At 44.6% G+C, this 24,354-nt stretch overlaps 1 protein-coding gene across 1 annotated transcript in view; it reads left to right on the plus strand.

The window, feature by feature from the left end:
* The window catches only part of BRSK2 (BR serine/threonine kinase 2), a 453,700-nt gene that overhangs the window by 387,997 nt on the left and 41,349 nt on the right, over positions 1 to 24,354 (plus strand). The window contains exons 10-12 of the mRNA XM_026653919.1: positions 5,193 to 5,357; positions 6,172 to 6,269; positions 11,888 to 12,038. Coding sequence (XP_026509704.1) covers positions 5,193 to 5,357; positions 6,172 to 6,269; positions 11,888 to 12,038 — 414 coding nt within the window. The remainder of the gene's footprint in view (positions 1 to 5,192; positions 5,358 to 6,171; positions 6,270 to 11,887; positions 12,039 to 24,354) is intronic.

Below are 24,354 nucleotides of genomic sequence, written 5' to 3' on the forward strand. Positions count from 1 at the left end.
CACACACACACACACACACACACACACACACACACACACACACACACCCTGAAAGTTCCTGGAGCACAAGTTCCTTCAAAAGAAAGTACTCACTCATATTGGTCCACCTTGCCCCCTACTAATGTGATAGTCAACAGACTCAAGTGTTTCAGAGGGATTTTTTTTAAACTGAGATGTTTTCCGAAATGCAGCTACATTTTCTGACAGAAGATTTTTGACCCAAGACATATCTTGCTGAAAATCAGCAGATGAGCATCAATTCTTTTCACCTTTGCCAATAAACCAAATGGATGGATGAGATGAGCTATCATGGCACATCCAGAGCTATCATGGCACAACCAGAAGGTGCTAGGTTTACTACAAAAAATGGGAAAATAATGGTACTACACTGGACCCTCGCTAGAATGCACGTCTATATAGCGCAAATTCGCATATAACGCGGTCGCGGCCATGGATCCCAAATTTAATTACTTTAATTGCAATTCATTTTAACGCGGTCCCCACGTTAACGCGGTACCGTGCATGGATCCCAAATCCCGCATTCTAGCGAGGGTCCGGTGTAATTCTGATTTGTTTAGCACCTGCGTAATTCCACTGAGTTTACACAGGAGTAAGTGAGATCTGAATCAGGTTCATTGTGTGTATCAGTGAGATTCAGGTTAGAAAATTTGTGAGAAGGTTTAAAAAGCCTACCGTGAGTTGGAATCATGTCCATTGCATGTACCATCACTCATAAGGGTGGAAGTATTTGTAAAGCAGCATTACATTCAACTGGACTTTTAAAAAATATGTGCGATTTATAGCAGTCATCCCGTGACATGGTTTGACATGCACGTGAGCTGAAGTGCAACAAATTTGCCATTTGCTTCAGACGGGGAGGTGAACAGACAATATGGTAATGCCAATCATAGCACAGAGCTGGTGATTTTCATTACCTGAAGCAGTGAAAGCCTTGCAGGTGATGTGCAGTTTCGTCACAGATTTTTCATTTACTTGATGAAGAAGTCTGAAAGTTTGTGAGTACATATACAGCCTGACTTTGTCTGATCATGATCAGGTTCAGATCACAAGGAGAGGGCACTCCATGGTGCACAAAAGATAGCCACCAGTGCTCTGTAGGCGTGGCTCATTGCCTGCCATAAACTCTAATGTAAATGAAGCTTCGCGATGGCGCGCTGCAGCCGATTAGGGATACTAGCTGGAAATGCAAATTCTCAGGTGATTTTGGAAAATATTCATTTCTTTTTCATCCCTGTTAATTACACTGAGGTTATCTGCTGGTAATATAATGAATGTTTAACTGAGCCAATCCTGACAGTCAGGAACTTCCGGCAGATGAAACAAAAGCCACAGCTGCCTAAGAGCTAAGTCCTGCAGGCACCTACTACTGGGCATAGGACTTGATCCCACATAGCTCACTGAAGTCAATGGCAACATTTTCATTTACTTTAATGATTGAGGGTCAGAGACACAGAGCTTACTCATTTACTGTTCTAGGGCTAGATTCTGATAATCCTTCCTCTCCTTTCACAATGACTTACTCCAGGAGTAGTGCCATTGAAATGATTAGGACCGCTCATTGAGTAAGGTATTACTCAACATGATCGGGTGTATCAGAATCTGACCCTCAGGATCAGAATTCTGGTACCTTTACTCATGCCGAGGAGTACCTTACTCCACAAATAATCCCATTGACTTCTATAGGATTTTTAGCTGGAGTAGGACTCTACTCAGCCAGAGGAATTGGGTCAGAATCTGACCCTGAATGAGTAGTCCCCATGAAGTCTGATCCTATTTACACTAGTGAAAATCCAGAGGGCAAGATTCTGTTTCCTTGTGTTAAGTAGTCCCTTATTCCACAGAGAGAGCCACTGAAATAAATGGGACTGCTCAATGTAAAGGAGATAAAATCTGGTCCATGTTGATTTAGCGTTACTTTGGATTTATACCAATGTAAGTAATGGCTGTATCTGTCCCCAGTGAAACTACTGATGGTAGTTAGTATTACGGGCTAGATGGTGACACCCTTACTCACACGGCTAGCTGTGTCTCACCTCTGCTTGACTTCATTGACTCACAGAGTAGCCCCCCCATTGACATTCCCATTGACTTCACTGGGATTATTTGAGTAACGGCTCACTCGTGTGAGAAAGGCTTCACAACCTGGCAGTAAGCACCTGCAGGATTAGGCCTTGAGTGTGTTTTGTGTAATAAACTGGCTTTACCTGTGTCTGCTGCACTGCATCTGTTGAGTACTCTTTTTCCAGAGCTAAAAAAAATGGTTACACCGAGATGGGAGAGAGAGTAAGAATCCCTAGCAAGTCTTTCCAGGTGCGTTCAGTGATCTACGGTAACACATCCAATCTGTGAACCACTGCAGAGGACGCATCTTTGAAATGAATTTTAGCTGCCTCAGTGGGCTGGATTGGCACCGTACCCCTGGCACTGACCAAGGTGCAGCACATAGCTGCACTGCCCCAGCACACAACAGAGGCTGAATTGTGGCTCTGAGTCTCACAGTTCAGTCTCTGCTTTGCCCTTGCTCCCTGGCGGGAAGTAAGCTGTACCTGCCCTTTTCCTGGCACAGCCTGCTCCCTACTCAGCGCTATGCTCCGCTGCTCTGGCCGGTGCCTTGAGGAGTGGAACCTCTCTCCACTCACCTGTTCGGCCTTATAGTGGCTGCCATGTCCTGTGCCTTGTGACCTGCCAGGCACTAAGTGCGCACCTGGCACCCCAGCCCTTTCCTGTGTAGATGCATGGACCAGCACAAACCCAGAATGGGTTAAATTGCGTGACTATTTGTAGAACATGTTTGGATTATTTCCTCCAGCCATCAAAGGGAAAATTCTGCCCCCCACTCCACATGCCACAAAGGGCACGGAGGGACATTTGGTGCAGGTTCCTGTAGCCCACAGTGGGGAGTCTGTACCACATGTGAATTCACTGCCCATGCCCCTCCGCTGCATAAGGAAGAGAGACCACCATACAAAAAGGCTACTGCCGTCCCGAGACTGCCATGGCATGCATAGAGCCTCTCGAGAAGGTGCAGGATTTTTCCCTGCCCAACTCCTGCAAGAACTCCAGCACCAAGTCCATCTGTCTGAACTTGGTACAGGTTACAGGATTCGATGCCCTGTGAATGAACTCAAAGGATGCTCGATGTGCTTGCACTTTATATTATTCTGTCTACTATATCCGGAACGAAACCTTGGCATGTTAAGTATAGCCAGAGTTTTTTGTTGCAGTGAATAATCAATATTTCCTGCTTCTAGTGAATGAAATGAGACGATTATATAAGAAGCTTGTTTTAGTCACCTTTTAAAAAGTATTGTGCTCCTGTTACTGATTGCTTTTGTATTCCCAGCTCTGCCACTGACCGGCCATCTGACCTTGGGCAAGTCCTTTGGGCCAGAATTTTCAAACGTGGGTGTCTAAAGATAGGTATCTAGGGGTACATCTACACGGCAATAAAACACTTGCAGCTGGTCCGTATCCGCTGACTCGGGCTCACGGGGCTCGGGCTGTGGGCTATAAAATTGCAGTTAGATGTTCGGGCTCAGGATGGAGACTGGACTCTGGGATCCCATGAGGGGGGCATGTCCCAGAGCCCAGGCTCCAGCGTAAGACTGAATATGATCACTGCAATTTTATAGCCTTGCAAGCCCAAGTCAGCTGACACAGGCCAGCTGAGGGTTTTTTATTGCAGTATAGACACACCCTAAATGCGTATTTAAGTACCTAAATAAAAAGCATGGTTTTTAGAAAGTGCCTAGCACCTTCCTCTAAACATCAGGCCTATTTAAGATTTCTCAGGTTGGGCACCAGAAAATTGAGGTACCCTAAATCACTTTGGAAAGTTTGGACCCCTATAGGACTGCTCTGAAGCTCATCTCTGTTAAAATTAGGGGTGGGTGATGTCAACTTGTTCACAGTTCAAACTTTGGGAGGAAATTGTTCAACTTCACTTAGCCCAAGATCGGATCTGCTCATGACGCAGCACCTCTAAGTGGAGTGATTTATAACTGTACAATATCAGGACATTAAGGCCTTGGCTACACTTGCAAGTTAGAGCGCATTAAATCAGCCCCGGGCGCCCTAACTCCTGAGGTGTCCACACTCGCAAGGCACTTAGAGCGCCTGGACTCTGCAGCTGGAGCGCTCCTGGTAATCCACATCCACGAGAAGCATAGAGCTTGCTGTGCCTTGGCTGAAATGCTGGGGTATCAGTATGGACGACGTGTTGCATTACTGCGCTGTGATTGGCCTCCAATAATCCCTTGAAGTCAAGTGGCCACTCCGGTCATTGTTTTGAACTCGGCTGCAGGCATGCGGCTATCCCCTTTCAAAGCTCCGTTTCTTACAGCCGACATGCTTATCTGCTCCGGGACACAAAGCAACCATTACTGTGGAATGCTCCTACTGCAGAGACAGGCGTTTGTGCATGTGTGAGAGAGAGAGAGGCGAGGGTGGGGGCTTATGTCGGGGTTTCCCCCTGCCGCTGTGGGAACTTACAAGACAGCATGCTGACACACTCTCTGCCCCCCAAAACACACTGTCTTTCCCCCCACATACACACAACACACTCCCTGTCACACTCCACCACCACCCCCCATTTGAAAAGCACACTGCAGCCACTTGCACACTGGGATAGCTACCAAAATGCATTGCTCTCTGTGGCATTGCAAGAGCTGCTAATGTGGCCACGCCACTGCGCTTGCAGCTGACAGTGTGAACACACGGCAGCGCTTTCCCTGCTGCGGTCTCCGAGGGCTGGTCTAACTCCCGGCACTCTACATCTGCAAGTGTAGCCATGCCCTAAGCAGCTGCTAGTTTGTTTAGGGTTGGTACGATGGGAGCTCTTGCTGCCTTTCTGCCCAAACAGTTTGTGTCCCAGAGCAGATAAGCATGTCGGCTGTAAGAAACGGAGCTTTGAAAGGGGATAGCCGCATGCCTGCAGCCGAGTTCAAAAAAATTTCTCATTACAGGCCCAATCCTGCAAGATGCTGATCACTCTCAGCTCCCATTGAACTTGTCCTGAAAGGAATTTCTATCTGCCTTGCAAGGCCAGACATATCAATGGAATTTTGACACTCTTTTTCCATTTGTTGTTTTAGCCTCTATCTCAGAGCAAGGGTTTCACTTGTTGTTCACCTCTCTCTCTGTGTCTCTGTCTCTTTCTCTCTCAATTACAGAGGGGGTAAGAATGAACCAGAACCGGAACAACCAATTCCTCGAAAGGTGCAGATTCGTTCTCTCCCTTCCCTGGAGGACATTGATCCAGACGTGTTAGACAGCATGCACTCGTTAGGCTGCTTCCGCGACCGAAATAAACTCTTACAGGACCTGTTGTCGGAAGAGTAAGCATTCACTCAATCTTAACATCGGTTTGGTGTCAGAGGCGATTAGAAATGGGATATGGAACCTTTTATTTCTAGAGCACTGATACGAACATGGCCCCGATTGGGAGGGACCGATAGTCATTTCTCCTGCCCTAGCTGTTCAGTGGAAATGAGTTGGGAGGGAGCGGGAGGTCTCAGTGTATTTCTTAAAGCATAGGTGCCCCTCTATCACATAAATTACCATCGCAGCTGACATCCTTGTTAGAGAGATCAAGGGCTGAATGGCCCATGGAGGGTAGAATTGCCTCTCTCAACCTCCAGAGTTGATATCTGCAGGTGAGGATTCACATACATGGGCAGGACAGCGTGGGGAATTTGCATGGTTACTGCCTGTGCGGTGCCTGCATCTGTTGGTAAATAAAAGACTTCAGTTTCCAGAGCTGTGCCAGCTTTCCTAAGCATTATGAGGGATCATCTAGTGGGCACCAGACTAGGACCCAGGAGATCTAGCTTCAGTTCCTGACTCAGACACAAACTTCCTGTCTGGCCTTGGGCCATTCATTTATATTTACCCTGTGCCTCAGTTCCTCATCTACACAATGGTGGTACACCTGCCTTCCTCAGAGGGGCCTTGGAGGATCAAATCTATTGACGTTGTCAAGGCACTCAGATAATATGGTGCCGGGGGCCAGATAAGAAAAGAGATAATTAGATTTGGGTTATTTAGAACATTTGTAACTATTGCGTTTGATGTGGGAACGGTAATCTGCATTTTTTTTCTCTGGCATCTGCAGCAAGTTAGACGGTTTCTCCCATCATGTATTTTTTTCAGAGAAAACCAAGAGAAAATGATTTATTTTCTTCTCCTTGATCGGAAAGAGAGGTATCCCAGTCATGAGGATGAGGACCTGCCCCCTCGGAATGAAATAGGTATTTCAAACGGGGTCCCAGTCACCTTTGACCCATTTCAGTCTGTCCCTCTTGGCTTTATCTTCCTATTGTTGGCATTCTCTCTCCCCTTTTCCACTGAAACAGGCTATGATGGTACTAATGTTCTCTCAGGCTCCAGCAGCCTGGGGAAGTCAGCTCCGCTGTTGAGCTAAACGTAAAAGGTCTGCTTCTCAGCTACGTGACTAAGGCCCTTTTACACCTCTCTGGCAGTGTAACAGGCCTTTGTATTTGCGTTAGAAAGGTTTTATCAGCCTGAAATACAGATGACCACGTTATAGTTGCACAGGCCATACAGAATGAGTTCCGCTGCAGTATTTATATATTAAAGATATTTTAGAACAATTTTCAAACATGTTTACTGGGCTTACATATTGTATCCTTTTGTCTGTATAGCCAGGTGCTCCTTTACCACTATAGTGCTCTTGTAGTACTATTGTTACTTATTATTTGCATTGTGAAGCCGCAGGCAGAGACCCCACTGTGCTAGATGCTGTACAAACACAGAACTAAAAGACATTCCTGGCTCCAAAGAGCTTACAGTCTAAGTCAGGGGTTCTCAGCCTTTTTCTTTCTGAGGCCCCCACAATGTGCTAATAAAACTCCACGGCCCACCTGTGTCACAACAACTGTTTTTCTGCATATAAAAACCAGGGCCGGCATTAGGGGGTAGCAAGCAGGGCAATTGCTCAGGGCCCCACATCATAATGGGCCCCGCGTAGCTAAGCTGCTCAAGCTTCAGCTTTGGCCCGGGTGGCGGGGCTTAGGGAGGTGTAGCTTTGGCTTTCTGCCCTGGGCCCCAGTGAGTCTAATGCCAGTCCTGCTCAGCGGACCCCCTGAAACCTGCTCACAGCCCACCAGGGGGCCTCAAACCTCGGGTTGAGAACTGCTGGTCTAAGTGACTTCAACTATACATGACTAAAAGGGAATCAAAAATATGTAACTATTAACATTTTAGAAAAGTACCTGAAATAGCATTGTTGGACATAGTAGTGTTGTGTTTTTAGATCTAGTATCTCATGACCTTCAGGGCTAGAAGCAAGTGCTGCCTATCCCATTGAAATGCTTGGACTCTCCCAGTCCTTCTGTGTGATGAAATATTGAACTTTAAATCTGTCACTGCTCCAAGACTCATGCCCTGGGCCTCAGGTCTGTGCAGTTTTTCCAAGACATCTCATATGTGGAGGAAACTATAAAACACTTACCTGGCAGGCCGATTTTTAACAATGTCACCTGCTTGAAGCTGCAGGGAGTTTGGAACGTTAGCATGCTCCTGGTGGAGATGGGTTAGTAGGCAGAGTGTAGGTAATGTGGTCAAAGGTGCCTGATAAATGCAGTTTATCACATGGTTCTGTAATTTATCTATTTAATCACATGTACAGTATATCACTACCACATAAGTTTTGTGTGTATGTGTATGTCTGTGTATTCCTGTCTTCCTACAGTGGCTCATTGACTTTTGACTTAGACAGACGATTTTGCAACACAGAGACAGGGCTCCCCAAGATACTTTTGCTACTGAACCGTAGTAGCAGAGGTGATTGAATCATTACCTCCAATGCAGAAGTGAATGCAAAGCCATGCCCTAACTATGTCATATACCTCTTCTCCCATCTCCCAATCCTGTACCTCCCACAACATTTTCACTTGCTGGTTCAAATACTGACCATCTGAATTGGAATTTTCTACACTGGGTGAGAAAGAGTTCCCCCATAGAGGTAGGCTATCTTTGAGCCAGAGATAGCACTGTGCTGTGATAGCACATTGTAGACTCCCCAAGCATTATTATTTGAGTGTTAGTAAGATCTACTTCCTTTCCCAGAGGGGGTTTCCATCTCCTCTGCTCCCAGCAGTGTCTCTGGGAACATGGGGCAAAGTTTAAGTAAGAGTAATCATGCTTCTGATGAATATCTCCTCATTAGCCATGAGCACTGACCTTACTCAAAGAGAGAAGAGGAAGGGCGAAGGGAAATGGTAATGGATTTAATCATAACTGCTCTGAGAGACCACGTTCCTCAGAGATGCGTGTTGCCTGAGCACTTGCCAAATAAAAGTACCTACGCACATACTGAACTCTTCCTCTTTCTTTGTATGGTACAGCTTGGAAAGAATGGATGCAAGCTGTGAGCATAGGCTTCTGAATTCCAGTTGAAGCTAAAGGGGAGATCAGACTCTTATCTCAACAAACTACCCTTCCCTTCCTAGTTTCATTTTTGTGTTTGTTTCACTCTGTGTGCAGATATCTCTTTCCCAGAGAAGTAGGATAAAGTTTTCTTTTTCATCATTTGAGGCAATGTTCTATTACTTTTCTCGCCACAAAGCTTCACCGGGAGCAGAAGGGCACAAGCAGGAAACCTTCCTCCTTTTGCTCTCCGCATTGCTGTGTAATCTTGTTTGTTGGTATTTTGTTAACAGCAGTTTAGCTTCTGCGGGGAGTGCTTCTGTCCTCTGACGTTGTCGCAAATCGGACCTGAGAGGTTGGAAGCTGAGATACAAGCTGACAGATCTTCTCTTGTGTCAGAGGAGCCTTCAATGCAAAACGATGCTTTGAAGGTTAAATGGAAAATGTGGTGGAATGATAGCTGTGGGGAGTCTGCAGGGCCAGCCCTCCTGTTATGGAGCCCTTTGTAAAGCAAAACATGTGACACAGCTTCCTCCAAATCTACAGCGGCGCCTCCTCAACCCTGCATAACCATGACACGCTCCAGCCTGCCTCCAACTTGCTTTCAGCTGCCTTCAGCCTGTGGCAGGATAACTGTATTTAATTATCAGTGCAACTTGGTTACTTCTTCTTCATCATCATCATCAATCATCATCACCACAAAGGCAAATCCCAAAGGGATGTAGCCTACTTGCAGATTGAGCACACCACAGATCGATCTCTCGGTAGGCCCTTAAGACAGTGTGGCTGAATGTTTGGTCTGTGCCCATCCGTGGCATTCTTACGCACCACCTCAGCTTTTGGTGACAACCTCAGTGGCATCCTGTAGCAATATTCCTTGGTAAATATGCTTCATAGTTCATTGGTCTTCCATCCTAAGAATATGTCCATGCCAACATAGAAAGACACCAAACTAAAGTAAGACTCACTGACCTGTAATTCCCAGGATTGCTCAACATTTGCTGCCCTCCAACCCTCTCGTATAGTAACTGATTTTAAGGAGAGATTGAATATTTTAGTTAGCAGCTCAGCCACTTTATCCTTGTGTTCCTGCAGAAGTCTTGGGTATAACCCAGCCAATCCTAATGACTTGCTGTTGTTAGTTTTTGGACAGTTCCTTATCTTTAATATGTTTTAAAAAATAGGTAGATATCTTCCCCAACATTTTATGTGGTGGAGTTTAATGCAAAGGAATCATTTAGTTTCTCAGCAATATCCTTATCCTCCTTAATTGCTCCCGTTACTCCCTGATGGGCCAGCTGACCTACTGTCCTGTCCACAAGCTTCCCGCTTCTGATATATTTGCAAGATGTCTGATAATTTGTATTTGTCTTTGGCTAATTGCTCTTCATAGTCTTTCTTAGCTCTCTCCTAACTCCCAGTTTACATTTGACTTGCCGTACTTAATGCTCCATGTTATGGGTGTCACTGGGGCTGGATTTCCATTTGCTGAAGCCTCCTATTTTGATCTGGTTTGGCTCAAATTACCCCTTGAATCTTGGCATTTGATTAGACTGGTTTTTTTCTTCCCTTCTTGCTTCCTTTGTTGTTGGGGGTTAGTCATGCCTTATGTGACTCTGTTACTCTGCCAAAGTAACCCCCATGCCACATTTGAGGATTTTCCTTTCCTTGCTTTTGAGTTAGCCTCTCTCAGACTGGCTTAATCTTTTATTTTATTTTTAAGTTTCCCTTTCTAAAGTTTAGTGTCCCCAGGCTAGTCTTTGATATCATCCCTTTGCTGAAAACATTGGACTTAATTAAATTCCGATCACTGTTGCTTCGTGATTCAGCTACAATTACTTTTTGAACCAACAGTAGCATGTTACGTAAGACTAAGTGGAGAACAGCTTCTCTTCTTGACTTAGCTGTTTGAAGCAGCAATCGTTAAAACTATCAAGAAATTATTTCTGTAAACCCTGTAAACCCAATGTCACGTTTGACCAGTTCATTTGTGTGCAGTTGAAGTCACTCACTGTTATTGCTTTATTGGATCTTGCTGCCTCTTTGATTTATTGGTTTGTTTTTCTGCTTCCTTTTTAACAGGAAAAATATTATTGTTAATGATAAATATTAAAAATGATTAGAGGCCTCACACCGGTCGGACCCCATTGTGCTCCACGTTGTTTGCACATATAGTAAATAATAATTCCTGTCCTATGGGGCTTACAGTCTAGAAGACAAGACATAAGAGAGAGATGAAACAAACAAGTGGGTGGAGGTAGCAGTGGAGGATGGGGTAACAAAAATAAACAGAGTATCAATATTGATGATGATAATTATTATTAATAATAATAATTAATAATTAATAGAAGTATCAGGAATGTTAAAACTGGGTTCCCCGGGGGATAGCTCAGTGGTTTGAGCATTGGCCTGCTAAACCCAGAGTTCAATCCTTGAGGGGGCCATTTAGGGAACTAGGTAAAAATCTGTCTGGGGATTGGTCCTGCTTTGAGCAGGGGGTTGGACTAGATGACCGCCTGAGATCCCCTCCAACCCTGCTATTCTATGATTCTATGAAATACCAGATCTTTTGGTGGGGGAAGGGTCTCAGAGAATGTTTGTTGTGAGCTCTCCAATGGAAGAGGCAAACAATGTCCTCTCTCTAAGGTATTCATTAGTCATTGGAATTAGCTAGGGCTTTACAGATACAAACAAACAAAGGATTTTAAACAGCCTCACTTTAAAAAAAAAAATCCCTTCTCCTCTCACTTGCTCAGCTGTCCTTCTCTGTATGGGTGTGCTACCATCAGAGTCAGGATCATCCAGTGATCAGGGCACTAGCTGGGGACTCAGGAGACCTGCACCACCACAGATTTCCTGTGTGACCTTGTGCAAGTCACTTAGGGCCAGATTTTTCAAGGTATTTAAGCAACGAAAGATCCAGATTTCCATGGGAATTAGGCACGTTGGTGCTTTTGAAAATCTAGCGCTGGCCTACCTCACAGGAGTTTTGTGAGGATGAACACATTACAGATTGTGACGTGCTCAGTTACTCCAGTGCCATATAAACACCATAGATAGATACATTTCACTAGCTCTCCAGTCACCATAGAGTCACCCAGGGTAGATAAGACCTTAATTTTTAATGTAAAAAGAAAGTTGGGGGGAATGAAACCCCCAAACTTTCAGGGCTATATCATTCTCTTCCCCCCACCACTCATTCCCCTCCCATCCCATGCTCGGTAGATCAACCTTGACTGATTTTTGAAGGTTTGCAAGCAGCATCTGAGACATATGCATTGTTTGGCAGCCGTGAAGAGGTGAAATTTGGGACTTGGGGAAGAGGAGATTGCAAATGTTCCTTCCCCTTCGTCAGGGGACAATCAGCCCTCTCTCTGTGGGGGGAGGTGCGAGGGGGATTGCTGAGGGGGGGCTGCCAGGTTGTGGGGGGAGATGGGCCCCAGCCAGACTCAGGTGACTGCATTCTCTCTGTGCAAAGATCCCCCCAGGAAGCGTGTGGACTCCCCAATGCTGAACCGGCATGGGAAGCGGCGGCCAGAAAGGAAGTCGATGGAGGTTCTCAGCGTGACAGATGGCGGTTCGCCGGTCCCAGCTCGCAGAGCTATTGAAATGGCACAGCATGGACAGAGGTAGGTAGCCCCCATAGCCAGGAAAGATGAACCCCGTGCTCCTGGCCTCCCCTACTTCCCCTTTACATAGGAGGAGTTTGAGAAAATGTTCTATCCACACCAGCATTTGTAGAAACATCCAGCAGCACTCGTGGTTACTGGCACCATCGTATCAATTCTGTCCATGGCATGAGGGTCCTGTCCACTGAACCCTTTTACTCAGAATCCTACTGAGACCCTTGACACTGGTGTCATGAGAATAGTATGAATCTGGAGAAACCCTACCTGACTCCTTTGGGTGCCTCTCAGGGCTGCTGTCAAACTCAGTATGGCCCTGACGCTCATAGCTCACTGGATTTCTTAAGCGTGGTGGGTATGTATCATTCCAGTTCTCTCATCTGCAAGGAAACTGCTGCTGTTGTGATATGCTGGAGAGGAGTGGAGGGAATGGTGTGCCCAGGGGAACTGCTATGTGAGCTACCCTTCTGGTTGTGTTGTTTCATGGAGCCGTTTTCCACGCTCATTACAGGATGTCCACACCAACGAAAGGCAGAAAGGAAGCATGTGTATTTGGAATTACACAGAGAGATATCAATCTGTATCAAAGAACATCACACGTACATATACTGTCAATGCTTTCGCTTGTAATTCAGCTTTTGTGACATGGTCTTTTCCCTCAGCTGTTAAGATCTGCTCAGAAAGAGTCTCCTGTGCCCAGAAGCTCCTTTTGCTGGCTGACAGCTGGGCGAAGAGCATGAAATAAAGACGTTCAGAGGCCCTTAGAACTGCCTGTGATTCTTGTTGGATGACTGAGGCAGTTCTAGCCCTAGAGTGAAGAAAGCTATTCCCCGAGAGCTGCTAGGATTTATTCCTGGGGTCCATGGCTGGGTATCCTTAAGATTCAGTGTCTGAAAGGTTCCTCATCATAGGTCAGAAGGGACACCAGCTTTATTTCTCCCGCCCCCCCCCCCATCCGACAGTGAAATAAAAGGATCTGTATAGTGATCAGGTAGCTGGTTTGGAGAAACGTGTGTTTCACAGAGGCCACTGATGTCAAAGAAGGTAGAACGAAGAATAAGGCTGAGCACCCTGGGAACAAACTGTTACCAAGCAGTAGTCACTAAAATCAAACATCCACCTTTTCCCCATCTCGCCTTTCATATCCAGTCCTGGTACCTGGCCCATGAAGGTCTCATGTATGAGACAGCCACTGGTGCAGTGTGCGGACTTCGGCACCCCAGCTGCAGACAGTTTGTTGCCTTAGTATGTTGCTGTACTCTGCAGTTGCTTGCGGGGAGCATTTACCTAGGTGGAACAACAAAGAGGAACCAGGAATAATGGTGATACAGACAAATTGAGTTAGGAGCAAATCATTCCACCAGCCTAAAGCTTCCTGGCCTGATCCTGATCTGTTCTGATAGTTGGAATGCTCCCTACCACCTCTCACCTTTGGCTTGTGAGTCCATAACAATGTGTCAGAAAGCTAAAAAAAGGGAAATCAAGGGCTCGTATTATCCTGCGCATTCTGTTTTGCTTTGAATGTCCCACTTTCCCCCACAATTGGAAAATGTTGCAATATGAGGTGATCAGTGGAAAGAGACACAAGGGGAATGTCTGAGATTATCTCAGAGACACTGGAGAGAGATGCATTGGCGGCATGTCAATGAGGGATGACTCTAGGTTAAAGAAGGCAGGACTCATGCCAGAGGTATCAGGGACAATCAAAAGGGATACACTGGGAGTGTGTGTGCAGCAGACAACTTCAGCTAAAGCAAAACATACAAGTCTGATCAAGGACAGTGGAGGGGCACACGCTGACATTATGAGGGATGATGCCCAGTTCAGTGGTGCATATTTTGGAAGAGGTTAAGGGGAAGGTGCTATTTTATTTCAGGCTCAAGCTTTCATTACTCAAATACTCTCCACATCTGTAGATGACAGTGGCACAGTATGAGTTGCTGGCAGTGTGATGATTTATAACATGAGCTGGCTTCATTAACAAATGGCACTGCATGGAGAGTGTCTGGGGATGGTGCACTGCTGATAGGGGCACCATCTGTCAGAACAGTCAGTAACAAAACACTAGGTGCCTGCAGCCAAGAATCCGGCTTTTTAAGGCTAGCTGTATAGTATTCAGCAGCAAGTGACCCACAGAGGGTGGATTTTGCAGCACTTCTTCTTAGCCCTGTGACTTTCAGGGGGTGATGCTGCCCTGGTATTCTCAGTCTGGGCAGATGGATATCCACTGCTTTATTCCAGGAGAATTGTACTGCATTGGGAAGGTGAAGAGAGACTGAGGAGACAGTCCTAGTTAGAGATGAATGACTGTAAACACCAGGAAATATACATCCATTGCTTCCTTCATAAGCTACCAGAGATGCTTCTCTAGCTCAGTGGGCAAAGCACTCCCTTGTGACTTGTGTTTTAGTCCCACTGCAGTGAACATCTGTTTATTTGCAGAAAGGGGATGCATGTGATAGCCTCCAGTTGTATGTGGATAAATAACACACTTGGCACCCAGCCTGGGACCGCAGGAGCCTCTAATCTTAATATTATGGGTTTGATATCCTCTTAGAATAGCCACTCAAGCTTGAAATAGGGGACTCAAACCCAACAGGTTGGTAAAAGGGCTTTTGTGCTGAAAGCATTAGGAAAAAACATAGCCCTTCAGTGACTTAGTCCTGGAGAAGAACAGTGGAACAAGTGAAGTCCCGCACAACGACTGGCTTCCAGCTTACAAGCTGCTGCCCATCCAGCTCTGCTTGAAACAATGGTGTTGGCCCCTCTAAGTGCTCTCTGTTGTTTCTCTGACTGTATGTGACACACTAAAAGCACACAAACACCCGCATCTGGTGGTTAGGTTTGGTTTTATCCTGCTTTTAGCCAGCCCAAATGTATTGAAGGGGAGAATGGTACTGAGCTACACCACTGCCAGTGCTTTTCTTTCCCACCCATTTCAGACTGCTTGGCTCCTCCTAGAAGCCACAGCTTCACTCCTGCCAGGAGAAACGACAGAGGGGCGGAGATAGGTGCACAGAACACTGTAGACACCTCATGGCACTAAGAATCTTGTGAAATGGACAGCCCCTTCTTTAGGTGGAGCCTGCTACCCCTGCAGCAGCTGGAACCTCTGCTGGGGTGCCAGAATTTTCACAGTGGCAAGGGTCAGAGTTGAGAAGATTTGCTCAAACTTCCTACAGTTGATTCCATCAACTATTCATTTTCCTTCCATTCTTTTTCTTGTGGGTTGCTGAGGTGGATAGCACGAGTGAAATAGCAGCCAGTGCTGGCAGGCTGTATTGTGTAGAGCAGCTATCCACATAACACAGAGCTAACACAGAACATCGACCTTTAGCGAGGCTTTTAGAGTCCTGCTTCTCAGCTGCTGGGATTCTGACCAAGTTTGGGAAGCAGAATGGTTCTTTTTGAGGGATGGAAAGGGGTGTGGGACTGGCAGGAACGAGCCATGAAGAGTAGAAAAATAAAAGAGGCCTTTAAGAAGATCTGCTTGCAGTTTTGAATCTGTGCCCAGTGTGTGCTTAGTGTTAATGACTTCCCGGAAAGGCTTTCAGATTCCCAGCAGCAATAAGGAGGGCTTTGCTATTTTCACATTCAAGCATGGTCGATCTCCAGTGAGAAATGTGAGCAAGTGGACTCCAGCTGGGGTTTTCAGTGCAGTAATGGGGAGCAGGGTGTTGGGGTGTGTTTGTTGGGGAGGTCACAGACCATGACAGGCTGGGAGTCTACTCTTAGAGAATACTTCTACAGGGGTCTGATTCTGCCATGTGCTGAAGGCCTCAGCTCTCACCAAAGCCAGTGGGACTGGGAGTTGAGGATGCTCAGCACCTTCAAGAGATGATCAGCACCATTCAGGATGGAGCCATAGTTCAGAAAGGAGCAGGAAAAGTGTTTTGGAGATTTGCTTTAAAGAGGACGTGGGTTGGGAGGGCTTAGAGTCAGGGACGCTTTCAGGTGAATCTCTTTTATGAATGTCCATATTAGTAACTCTGTTTTCTCACTTTGTTCCTGCCATAGTAAAACAATGTTCAGTAAAAGCCTGGATATCTCTGAAGCCAATCCCAAATTCAACAAAGAAGAAAGGTATAAACACTGACAATCTGTTCCTCTCCTCTACCTCACTGCTGAGACCTTAAAGATGCAGCACTTATCTTCTCCATGTGGGGATGCAGCTGCTCATGCCTAGAGAGAGCCAGGGACGGTGGGCGGTGTTTGGGGGGGGGTTGTTTTTGTTTTTTTTGTGGGGGGAGGTTGTGTGTGTCTTCTGCAGTAGAATGCTATGTATTTTTATATACAACCCTTCATACGAATCTGTCCCCAAAGGCTTCATGCACAGGCTATGTCTGTATTAGGATTTCCCCCTAAAATTTCATATTATTGCTACCACTGTATCAGCCCCCCTGGGTGTTCACAATGGTGGGAGTACCAGTGTAGAAAGGAGACTGGTATTTTAAACCACTGTCTTACCTGAACCTGCTTTAAGAAAGGCTGAAAACACTGAGCTTTAAAGGCCAGCAGCCATGTGGAGCTCTGTCTACACTACACCCCCATCATGGCTAACTCCAGTGCAGCTGAGCCAGCGGTAGCAATGGTGGGAAGAAAAATGCCTTCAGCCATGGGGCAGGCTCTTTAAGGCTGTTGTAGACACACGAGCAGAGAGAGAAAGAAAAGGAAGAGTTGTGGGTGAGATTGAATCAGGATGCTGGAGACTCAGTGGCTCAGGAAATAGTTGCAGGTAGCTGGGAAAGAATAAGCGAAAGGGCAACTCCCAACTGCTGCCGAGAGAGGCAAATGGGGCGGGGGCAGAGAGGGCACCAAATTTGGGAATTTAAATAGCGACTCTTGGGTTCATTTACAAAATGAATTTAGCCTTTTGGAGGAAAGAGGTGTTGTGAAACACTGAACACCAGAGTGGTGGAGCTCTGTTCTGGTGCTAATAGCGAGCTATAACACAATGGGTAATTCCCCACCGTATTGTAGCCCTCCTATGCTACATGATAAAGACAGTGCTTAAAAACCCTTTACTTTTTCCCCAGTCCTTATCTCTTGCACCCTGAGCCAGTGTGGTTATGTCTTTATGGGATTTCCTGCCCATTGGGCCATGTGCAAGTCTCGTGGGGAAAGTGGGTGGCAGAGGGAACACCCTGTCAATTAACAGTCTGTAATAACAACAACAATACTGGGCATTTATAATGTGACATTAACTCACAAATCCATCCAGTTAAGGGGCCAGCAACAAAAGCCACAGCCAGATGTACGGAGGCTGCTCCTTGGCACTGAAGTGGGAGGAAAGTTGAAGGTTTCTCAAGGTTCCACAACAAATCTGGAGGAACCCCGCTTCCCTTTATACAGAAACCTTTCCAGTTTAATATAATCACGGCCCTTTCAATATAAACCTTTAGAGACTTCCCATGTGTGAGGGTGACAGTCTCCCTATCAGCCTTTCACAGACTGACAATCAATTGAACACACGGTTTAAGGGCCCTGCGGCTTCCACAGAAAAGAAGCAGGGAGAGCACTGAATTTGCCAGCAGATGGAGGGACAGATCCTGAGACAGCACACCAGGTACTCACTTGTATGAGACCCAGCAAGAGATGCCTTTTCATCTAGTCTGTGACACGAGAACTGTCTCCTAAGTCTCCCCAGCTCCACTGGTTTCCCTTTGCACTTCTTTTGCAGCTGTGCAAAGGGTGGAGAAGATGACACTTCAGGAACTGCTGGGAGAATCCCCTAAAGACACAACTGCACTTCTAGCTACATCACAGAGGAGATGTTTTCCGAGGGCAGGAGGGCTTGGCTGGACTTCTGCAGGAGAACCTCCTAGGGGCCTCTTTATTGAAAGGAGAGGCTAAGGGAAATAGTCTTCAGATCTGCTAATGGAGCAGGGAGAGGAAGGAAGGGCAGCAAAGAGAACCCCAGCAAAATGACCCCTCTGGGGCTAACTAATCATGGTGGCCACTAAATCGTTGGCCAACATTTCATTCTCCAGTTTTTTGATTTCTCTTTTTTAAAAGGAATACTGCATCTTTAAGGATCCTCCCCCTCTAGATGCACATGGTTGTCTTAGTAGCTGAGGCCACTGTCCCTCTTTTCTCTCTCTTTTCTCTCTTTTAGCTCCCTCTCGCTCCTTTCAATGCTTTCCTTCTTCTGTATCTGGGTTGCTGCAGCTCCGTAGTTCACTTGCTTCAATATTGCAGGGAATGCACATGTCTGCGCTGCTGGGTCTATTGTGTCCTGGGTTTGTTATTTTTTTAACCTCATTTCCCATCTCCCTTTCCCCTAGTCTCAATTTGCTTTCTGTTCTTTGTTAAAATCCTCAGTGCCTTTCCCTTTGGGGAAAATAACTCACAATGAAAGAAAAGTGAATAAATCTATATACACACATTATGTATGTATTTCAGTACACTGTGTGTGAGTATGGGTGTATTTTATATATATACGCACACACTAGGAGCCAAATCCTGCTCTCAGTTACATCCGTTTAAATGGATTTTCACTGATGTAACTGAGAACAGGGTTTGGCCCTATGCATATGAATCAGGATCTTATCCAAATTATAACTCCAAACCAAGTACCAATGGAGTGTCACTCATGCATATGAAAAAGCACTCACTATAATGCTTCTTTCCACCTCTCTGTCAATGTACAATATAGTGACTTTTTTTAAAAATTGTATGTGAGTCTTAAGTTTTCTGAAGACCCACCCCCATGTTGCCTGGCACAGCGTTCGGAACAGTCACGGAACAAGAAGCACATCTGGCTGTGCTTATAAGTAAACTGTGAAATCGACTTGGCAAATACTGAATTTGGCATTTATGGTGGTGATCATCTTGTGGAGGATTGACCTGCCATTGGGTAATTCTGGCAGCTAGGGGGCCTGTTACAGAAACTGGAGAGAGAGAGAGAGAGAGAGAGAGAGAGAAATGTTTCTATCCTACTTGGAGTTTGGTTTCATATCAAACCAGAGTTTTTCACATTAATCGAAGGTCAGATTGAAAAAATAATAGACATTGATAGTCTCCCAATCTAGCTCACAATCCAATCAGGGCATAGAAAGCTTAATAAAAATAATCCTACCTCTTCCGTGCGTGCTTTGATCAGCAATGAAAAATTAAGAGTGTTGAATATTTGAATTGCTACCATCAAGCTTAAGAGTCGACATACCATGGGGATAAATGAACAGTTCACACCTCTTTTAGGTTTGGTTTACACTCTGTTCACATTGGAAGGCTATCTCTGCAACTTCTAAGGCCTGGAGGCTTGATTTATTTTAAATGAAAAATTAGATTCTGGAGTACAGGATCGCATCCCCAGGGATAAGTACTGGCATGACCCAGCTAATTTGAATCCCTGATTTTAACACAGTAAATGCTCCCTCATGACTATTAAACTAGTATCAAAGCATGGCTTCAACTTTGCCTACAGTCTGACTCACTGGGCTCCCAGACTGGCTCAGAAATGTGTATTTTAATGACCAATACCTTTCCCAGTTCATGCATAGAAAAAGATGCTTCTCGCCAGGTCAGTTTGAGGGGCAGCGGGACACTGTGCTGAGCAAAATGGGTGCAAAGAGATCAGCCTCCTTTTTAACACTCTGATCTAACTGTTCTTCAGCTAAGAGATGTTATGGAAACAAAACAAGGAACACAAACCCCCAGCTCTGCTGACTGGTTCAGTTGGGCGGTGTTGGTTTCTCTTAACACCTTAGTATATTCTCTCCCGATTCCCAGTTCCCAAATGCAAAAGTCTGACTGTTTGTGTGCAGTATAGAAATCATTGTCTAGTAAATGAAACTGTCCCCTCGCATTCCTGGTCTCCTGAGCGGGAGGCACCTGTGGCAATAATTCTGACCATTCGGTTCTCTGAACAGTATTTCACTTTGCTTTTCGTACTCTTCTCTCCACCTGCCTCCACGTCGTCCCCCACCCCTCTCTCTCTCTCTCTCTCTCCTCTTTATTTCCCCCTTCCAAGGATGGCGAGTGCTGATGCATTGGGGTAAGCTCCAGTTTTGGATTATACCTGTTGTTGGACTTGTTATATCTTATAGAGAGATTTTTTTAACTTGCAGAGTTAACAAATATAGATGTATAGACTTGATCAAATGAAACTTTTTAATAATGAGAGAGATGTAGGAAGAAGCATTTTTGTGTGTGTCGGGTGGGGTGGTGTTGGAGTCACACACTCTATATACTTCTCTTCTTCTTTTGTTTGTTTGATTTTAATGTGTCAGGGGACACAAAACTAATCTCTGACACTATGCAGATACTAAGACACTTTGGGAATGAAAACTCCTTCCCCACCTATTGCACTTTTCATGTCTGTATGGCACACCTGATTGATTATTGATATTTGAATAACAACGTCCTTTTCCCCCCTGTCCCCCCAAGATGAAGCTAAAACCCACACATGGTCTAAAATAATTCCTGGGTATTTTCCCTCCTCTTAGCACAAGTTCTTTTTCCATGAGAAAATAATCAGCTCTGACACCTTCAAAGCGCTTTATTTTCTGATACAACTAGGAATATGGTCACACTTTAGATGAAGTTTCATTTATTAATAGTTATTAAATGGATAATAAATTATTAATATGTTTTAATAAATTGTAATAGATTGTCCAGCAAGTCAGTAGATGCTTAGAACCAGGGGTTATAACCATGTATAGCACCTTCTAATGCTGTAGTTATAACCACCTATAATATGTGCTACTCAGGTCTGTAACATGCATATAACATCTCTTAGTGATTTATTAACCCTTTACAAAACAATTATAAATGGAACCTTAATATAAAGTGTAACCGGGATACTCTAATTAAACAAGATGATGCTGTTTAATATCATCACCTAGGGTGTGCAGAAGGGTGCAAGTCCCCTCTTCCCCTACTCCTTTTCCCATGTGTGTCTGCATCCAAGGGCCTGATCCTGCAGACATATACTACAAGGTGTAGGACTTACTACCATGATTAGACCCATTGACTTCACTGTAGCAATTCAGGGTAGCAAATGTTGTGCCTTGTAGTAAAAATTAAGATTGGGGCATAAGACAATACAGCCCCACACTCTGAGGTGCCATCCTGATATTATATAATTGGTGGTATCCCTGCTATTTATTACTCTTGTGATCAACTTTGCACAGGGGAAAAAATGTTTCTGGTTGATGCTAAAAATTAAAAGCTAAAGAGAGATTAGGTAATAGAACATGGCTTGGCATGTTCACAGACCAACCTTCCTGCTGTCTCTTGGGTATTAGATCATGTGGCGTTCTGGAAGATTTTAAACCTTTCGTTGTGGTTTAAGAATCTTGATTTTTCATTTAAACGATCAAGTGAAAAACAAGACAGAGCTCGGTTTGTGTCTAATTTGACCTAATTTGTGCTATAAAAGAAATGAGCAAGCGACTGGCTGGACGCGTTTGGCTGAGATTTTCAAAGCCACCTACAGAGTTTGGATAAATCCAAAATCTCAGCCACTGTTTGCACCACCCAGGGATGCAAGTCTAATGCATCTATCATACGGTGCATGCATGCTGCAGGCTCCCATTCTTGGGAGCACAGCTCCTGGCTGCGAACAGCTAAAATGCTGGTTACAGGACTGTATACTGCACTCACTAAACTCCATGGACCAAGCCCATTTTGAAGGCCGCAATACAAAAACCTGGGACCAAACTTACCCCATCCAGTACAACTTTATTAGAAACAATCATTCTCATAATAGTGAATTCACCACTGCTATGAGGCACTGAATTTTACCTGTGATCTTATTTAAAAAAATCTATGAGTTTTATTCAGAGAGAAACTGAATGTAAAGTCTGGTTTAGATTCTACACTGGATTCTGTTTTTAAGCAGAAGTAAAACAATTCTTTGGTGGTGCTTTTCAGAAACTGCCGACAGAAAAGAGACAAAACCAGTCTCTTGTCTTTTCTTAACTATATAGATTTTGAATAGTTTGAACAAACGAACCCCAGTGTACTAGGAGTTAATGAGGGGCTTAGGTTGCTCCTTGAGAGAATCTATAGGCCTGTGGTCTATCTGAGAAGGTTACTTAGACCCAAGGGTAAATGGCATCATACAGATTTCATTCACAACTTGATCTGATGGTGCTAAGGAAGGTGGCTTCACCAGAGGATGAGGATGAGAAATAGCAACAATCACATTTTAAAAAAACTTTCTAAAATAGCTTGTTTCTGAAAAATATGTGGCCTATATAGAATGGTGTAGTATGAGGCTAGGGTTTTCAAAAGCACTTTGGAGCAGACAGCCCTTTGAAAATTAAAGGGACTTGTGCCCCTAAATGATTTAGGGGCTTTTGAAAATCCCATCCTAAAGGCTTTTTTCGGCACCTATTTAGGGTGGTGATAAATCACACCAGACTCTCCTGTGTGATAAGTAAATAGATAAAAGGCAGGTCTTCACTACCGCTTAAGTCCATGTAACTTACGTCACTCAGGGGTGTGAAAAAGGCATCGGTGCAGCTGTGCCAATGTAACACTTCTAGTGTAGTCTAGCCCAAAGAGTGATGCACAGAGTACTGGCACATACACTATGTAAAACACTTGGAGATCTACCTGCATGAGGGAATGTAATAGAAATGTAAGGTGTTATTAATGATAAGGAATGGAATTATTTGAGTAATTATAGAAATGATACTTACTTTCCAATGATTCTTAATGGCTCTAGAGACTTTAAGATGGTTACATACTAACAGATATTTTCAGCTAAATAAACTTAGTTCATATTCAGAGAGAAAAGATACTTTTCCTGCTGTGGTTTGCCAAGTTCCTCCTTTCCCCCCACACGGTAAGATTGTTCGGAGTCTTCAGTGCTCATGTGCTGCCTGCAGGGACTTGCACTTTCACTATACAGTGATGTATAGATGCAGATATTTAAATTCTTTCTATGCTTTCATCTTAACATTGCAGCATTGGGCCAGTTTTCGTGACTGATGTTTGGCCCCTGCTTTGATTCTGTGCATCTGGCTGACAGATGCAGAACAGAGCAAAGTCGTCCTGCAGTATTTTTTACAAGCTGGTTTAATGGATTTCCCAAGGAAGGTGGTCTTCTTGGGAGGGAAAAAATCTCTCTTAATAGCTTTTTTTTTCTTTTTTTCTGAGAGCTGAAAAGCCTGCCACAAGTGAGTTTCCATAATCACTTGGGAATTTTATCCCATTGGTAAACTTAAATGCTGGAATTCGTTAGAAAGAGGAAGAAGCAGGTGAGAATTCTGGAAACTGTCCTTCCCTTTCATGGGAAGGGGAAAGATTTGAAAATGGTCAGCTCTCTTTTTTAAAGAGCAATAAAAATCGATCCATGAGCTCCTTAGACTCTGCCCTGTGTTCCCAAACACAATTTCCAATGTGGAAAAGCCAAGATACATTAAAGGGTCCATTTTACCTCTTCCCTTGTTTCTTTATAACCACTAGTAGCCACTCTGTGGAAATAAGGCTCATTTAATTAGTAGTAGTGTGGATACTGAATGCATTTCCTGTGAGATTTAATTCCAACCCTCTCTTCTGACCCTTGCATCAGGCATCTAAGATAGGGGGAAGCTCAGTATATTATAGCTTCTTGCAAACCACTGTTTGTGATAAGGAACAGGGGCTGGGAGGTGGGGCCTGCTGTGTTGTGCCCTATATATGTGTGACCACTTGTTTTTTTTAATATGGGGAGAGATTGGAATAAGAGCGGCGAAATCAGGGTTTTTGGAAGCAGACCTGATTGGGGTCAGGTGGATAGGAGAAGGTTTTAAGCAACTATCCTGAAATTCAGGTGAATGTTAAAGATCAACTTCCAACCAAGATTGTGTGTTGAGGGGAACAAAAGGCCGGGTACTTTGGTGCCTAAAGATGCAGATAGGTGCCTAGTGTGATTTTCAAAATACCTAGGCACCTAACTCCCACTGGGAGAGAAAGGTAACATAAAAACAGCCCAGCAAAAGTGGAGCTCATGTACAAAGCAGGCCGTACTCCGCTCTCATTTCCACTGGTGTAAACCCAGAAGAACGCCAATGTCTGCAATGGAGTTAATGTGGGTTTACACTGGTGGAAGAGAATGCAAAGTTTGGGCCAGTTTGTTTTGTATAGATGGCAGTGATGGATGGGCTGCATTGAGATGCAAGGAATGAATTCCATGGAGAGTTTCTGCACTCGACACAAATTGTCAGAATGGAGCTTGTTGTATGTTAATTTAAACCTTCTTCCACTGCTCATCGATTTTTTTGGTAATGTTATAATTTCTTTTTAAGAATAGATGGATGTGAAACGTTTTGAATCTCAATTTATAATCTTATTCTTATATAATAGAGCGATACAATTGAGAGACGGG

Source organism: Terrapene carolina, unplaced genomic scaffold (genome assembly GCF_002925995.2).
Source record: "Terrapene carolina triunguis isolate 2854851 unplaced genomic scaffold, T_m_triunguis-2.0 Scaffold171, whole genome shotgun sequence".
NCBI classification, from domain to species: domain Eukaryota; kingdom Metazoa; phylum Chordata; order Testudines; family Emydidae; genus Terrapene; species Terrapene triunguis.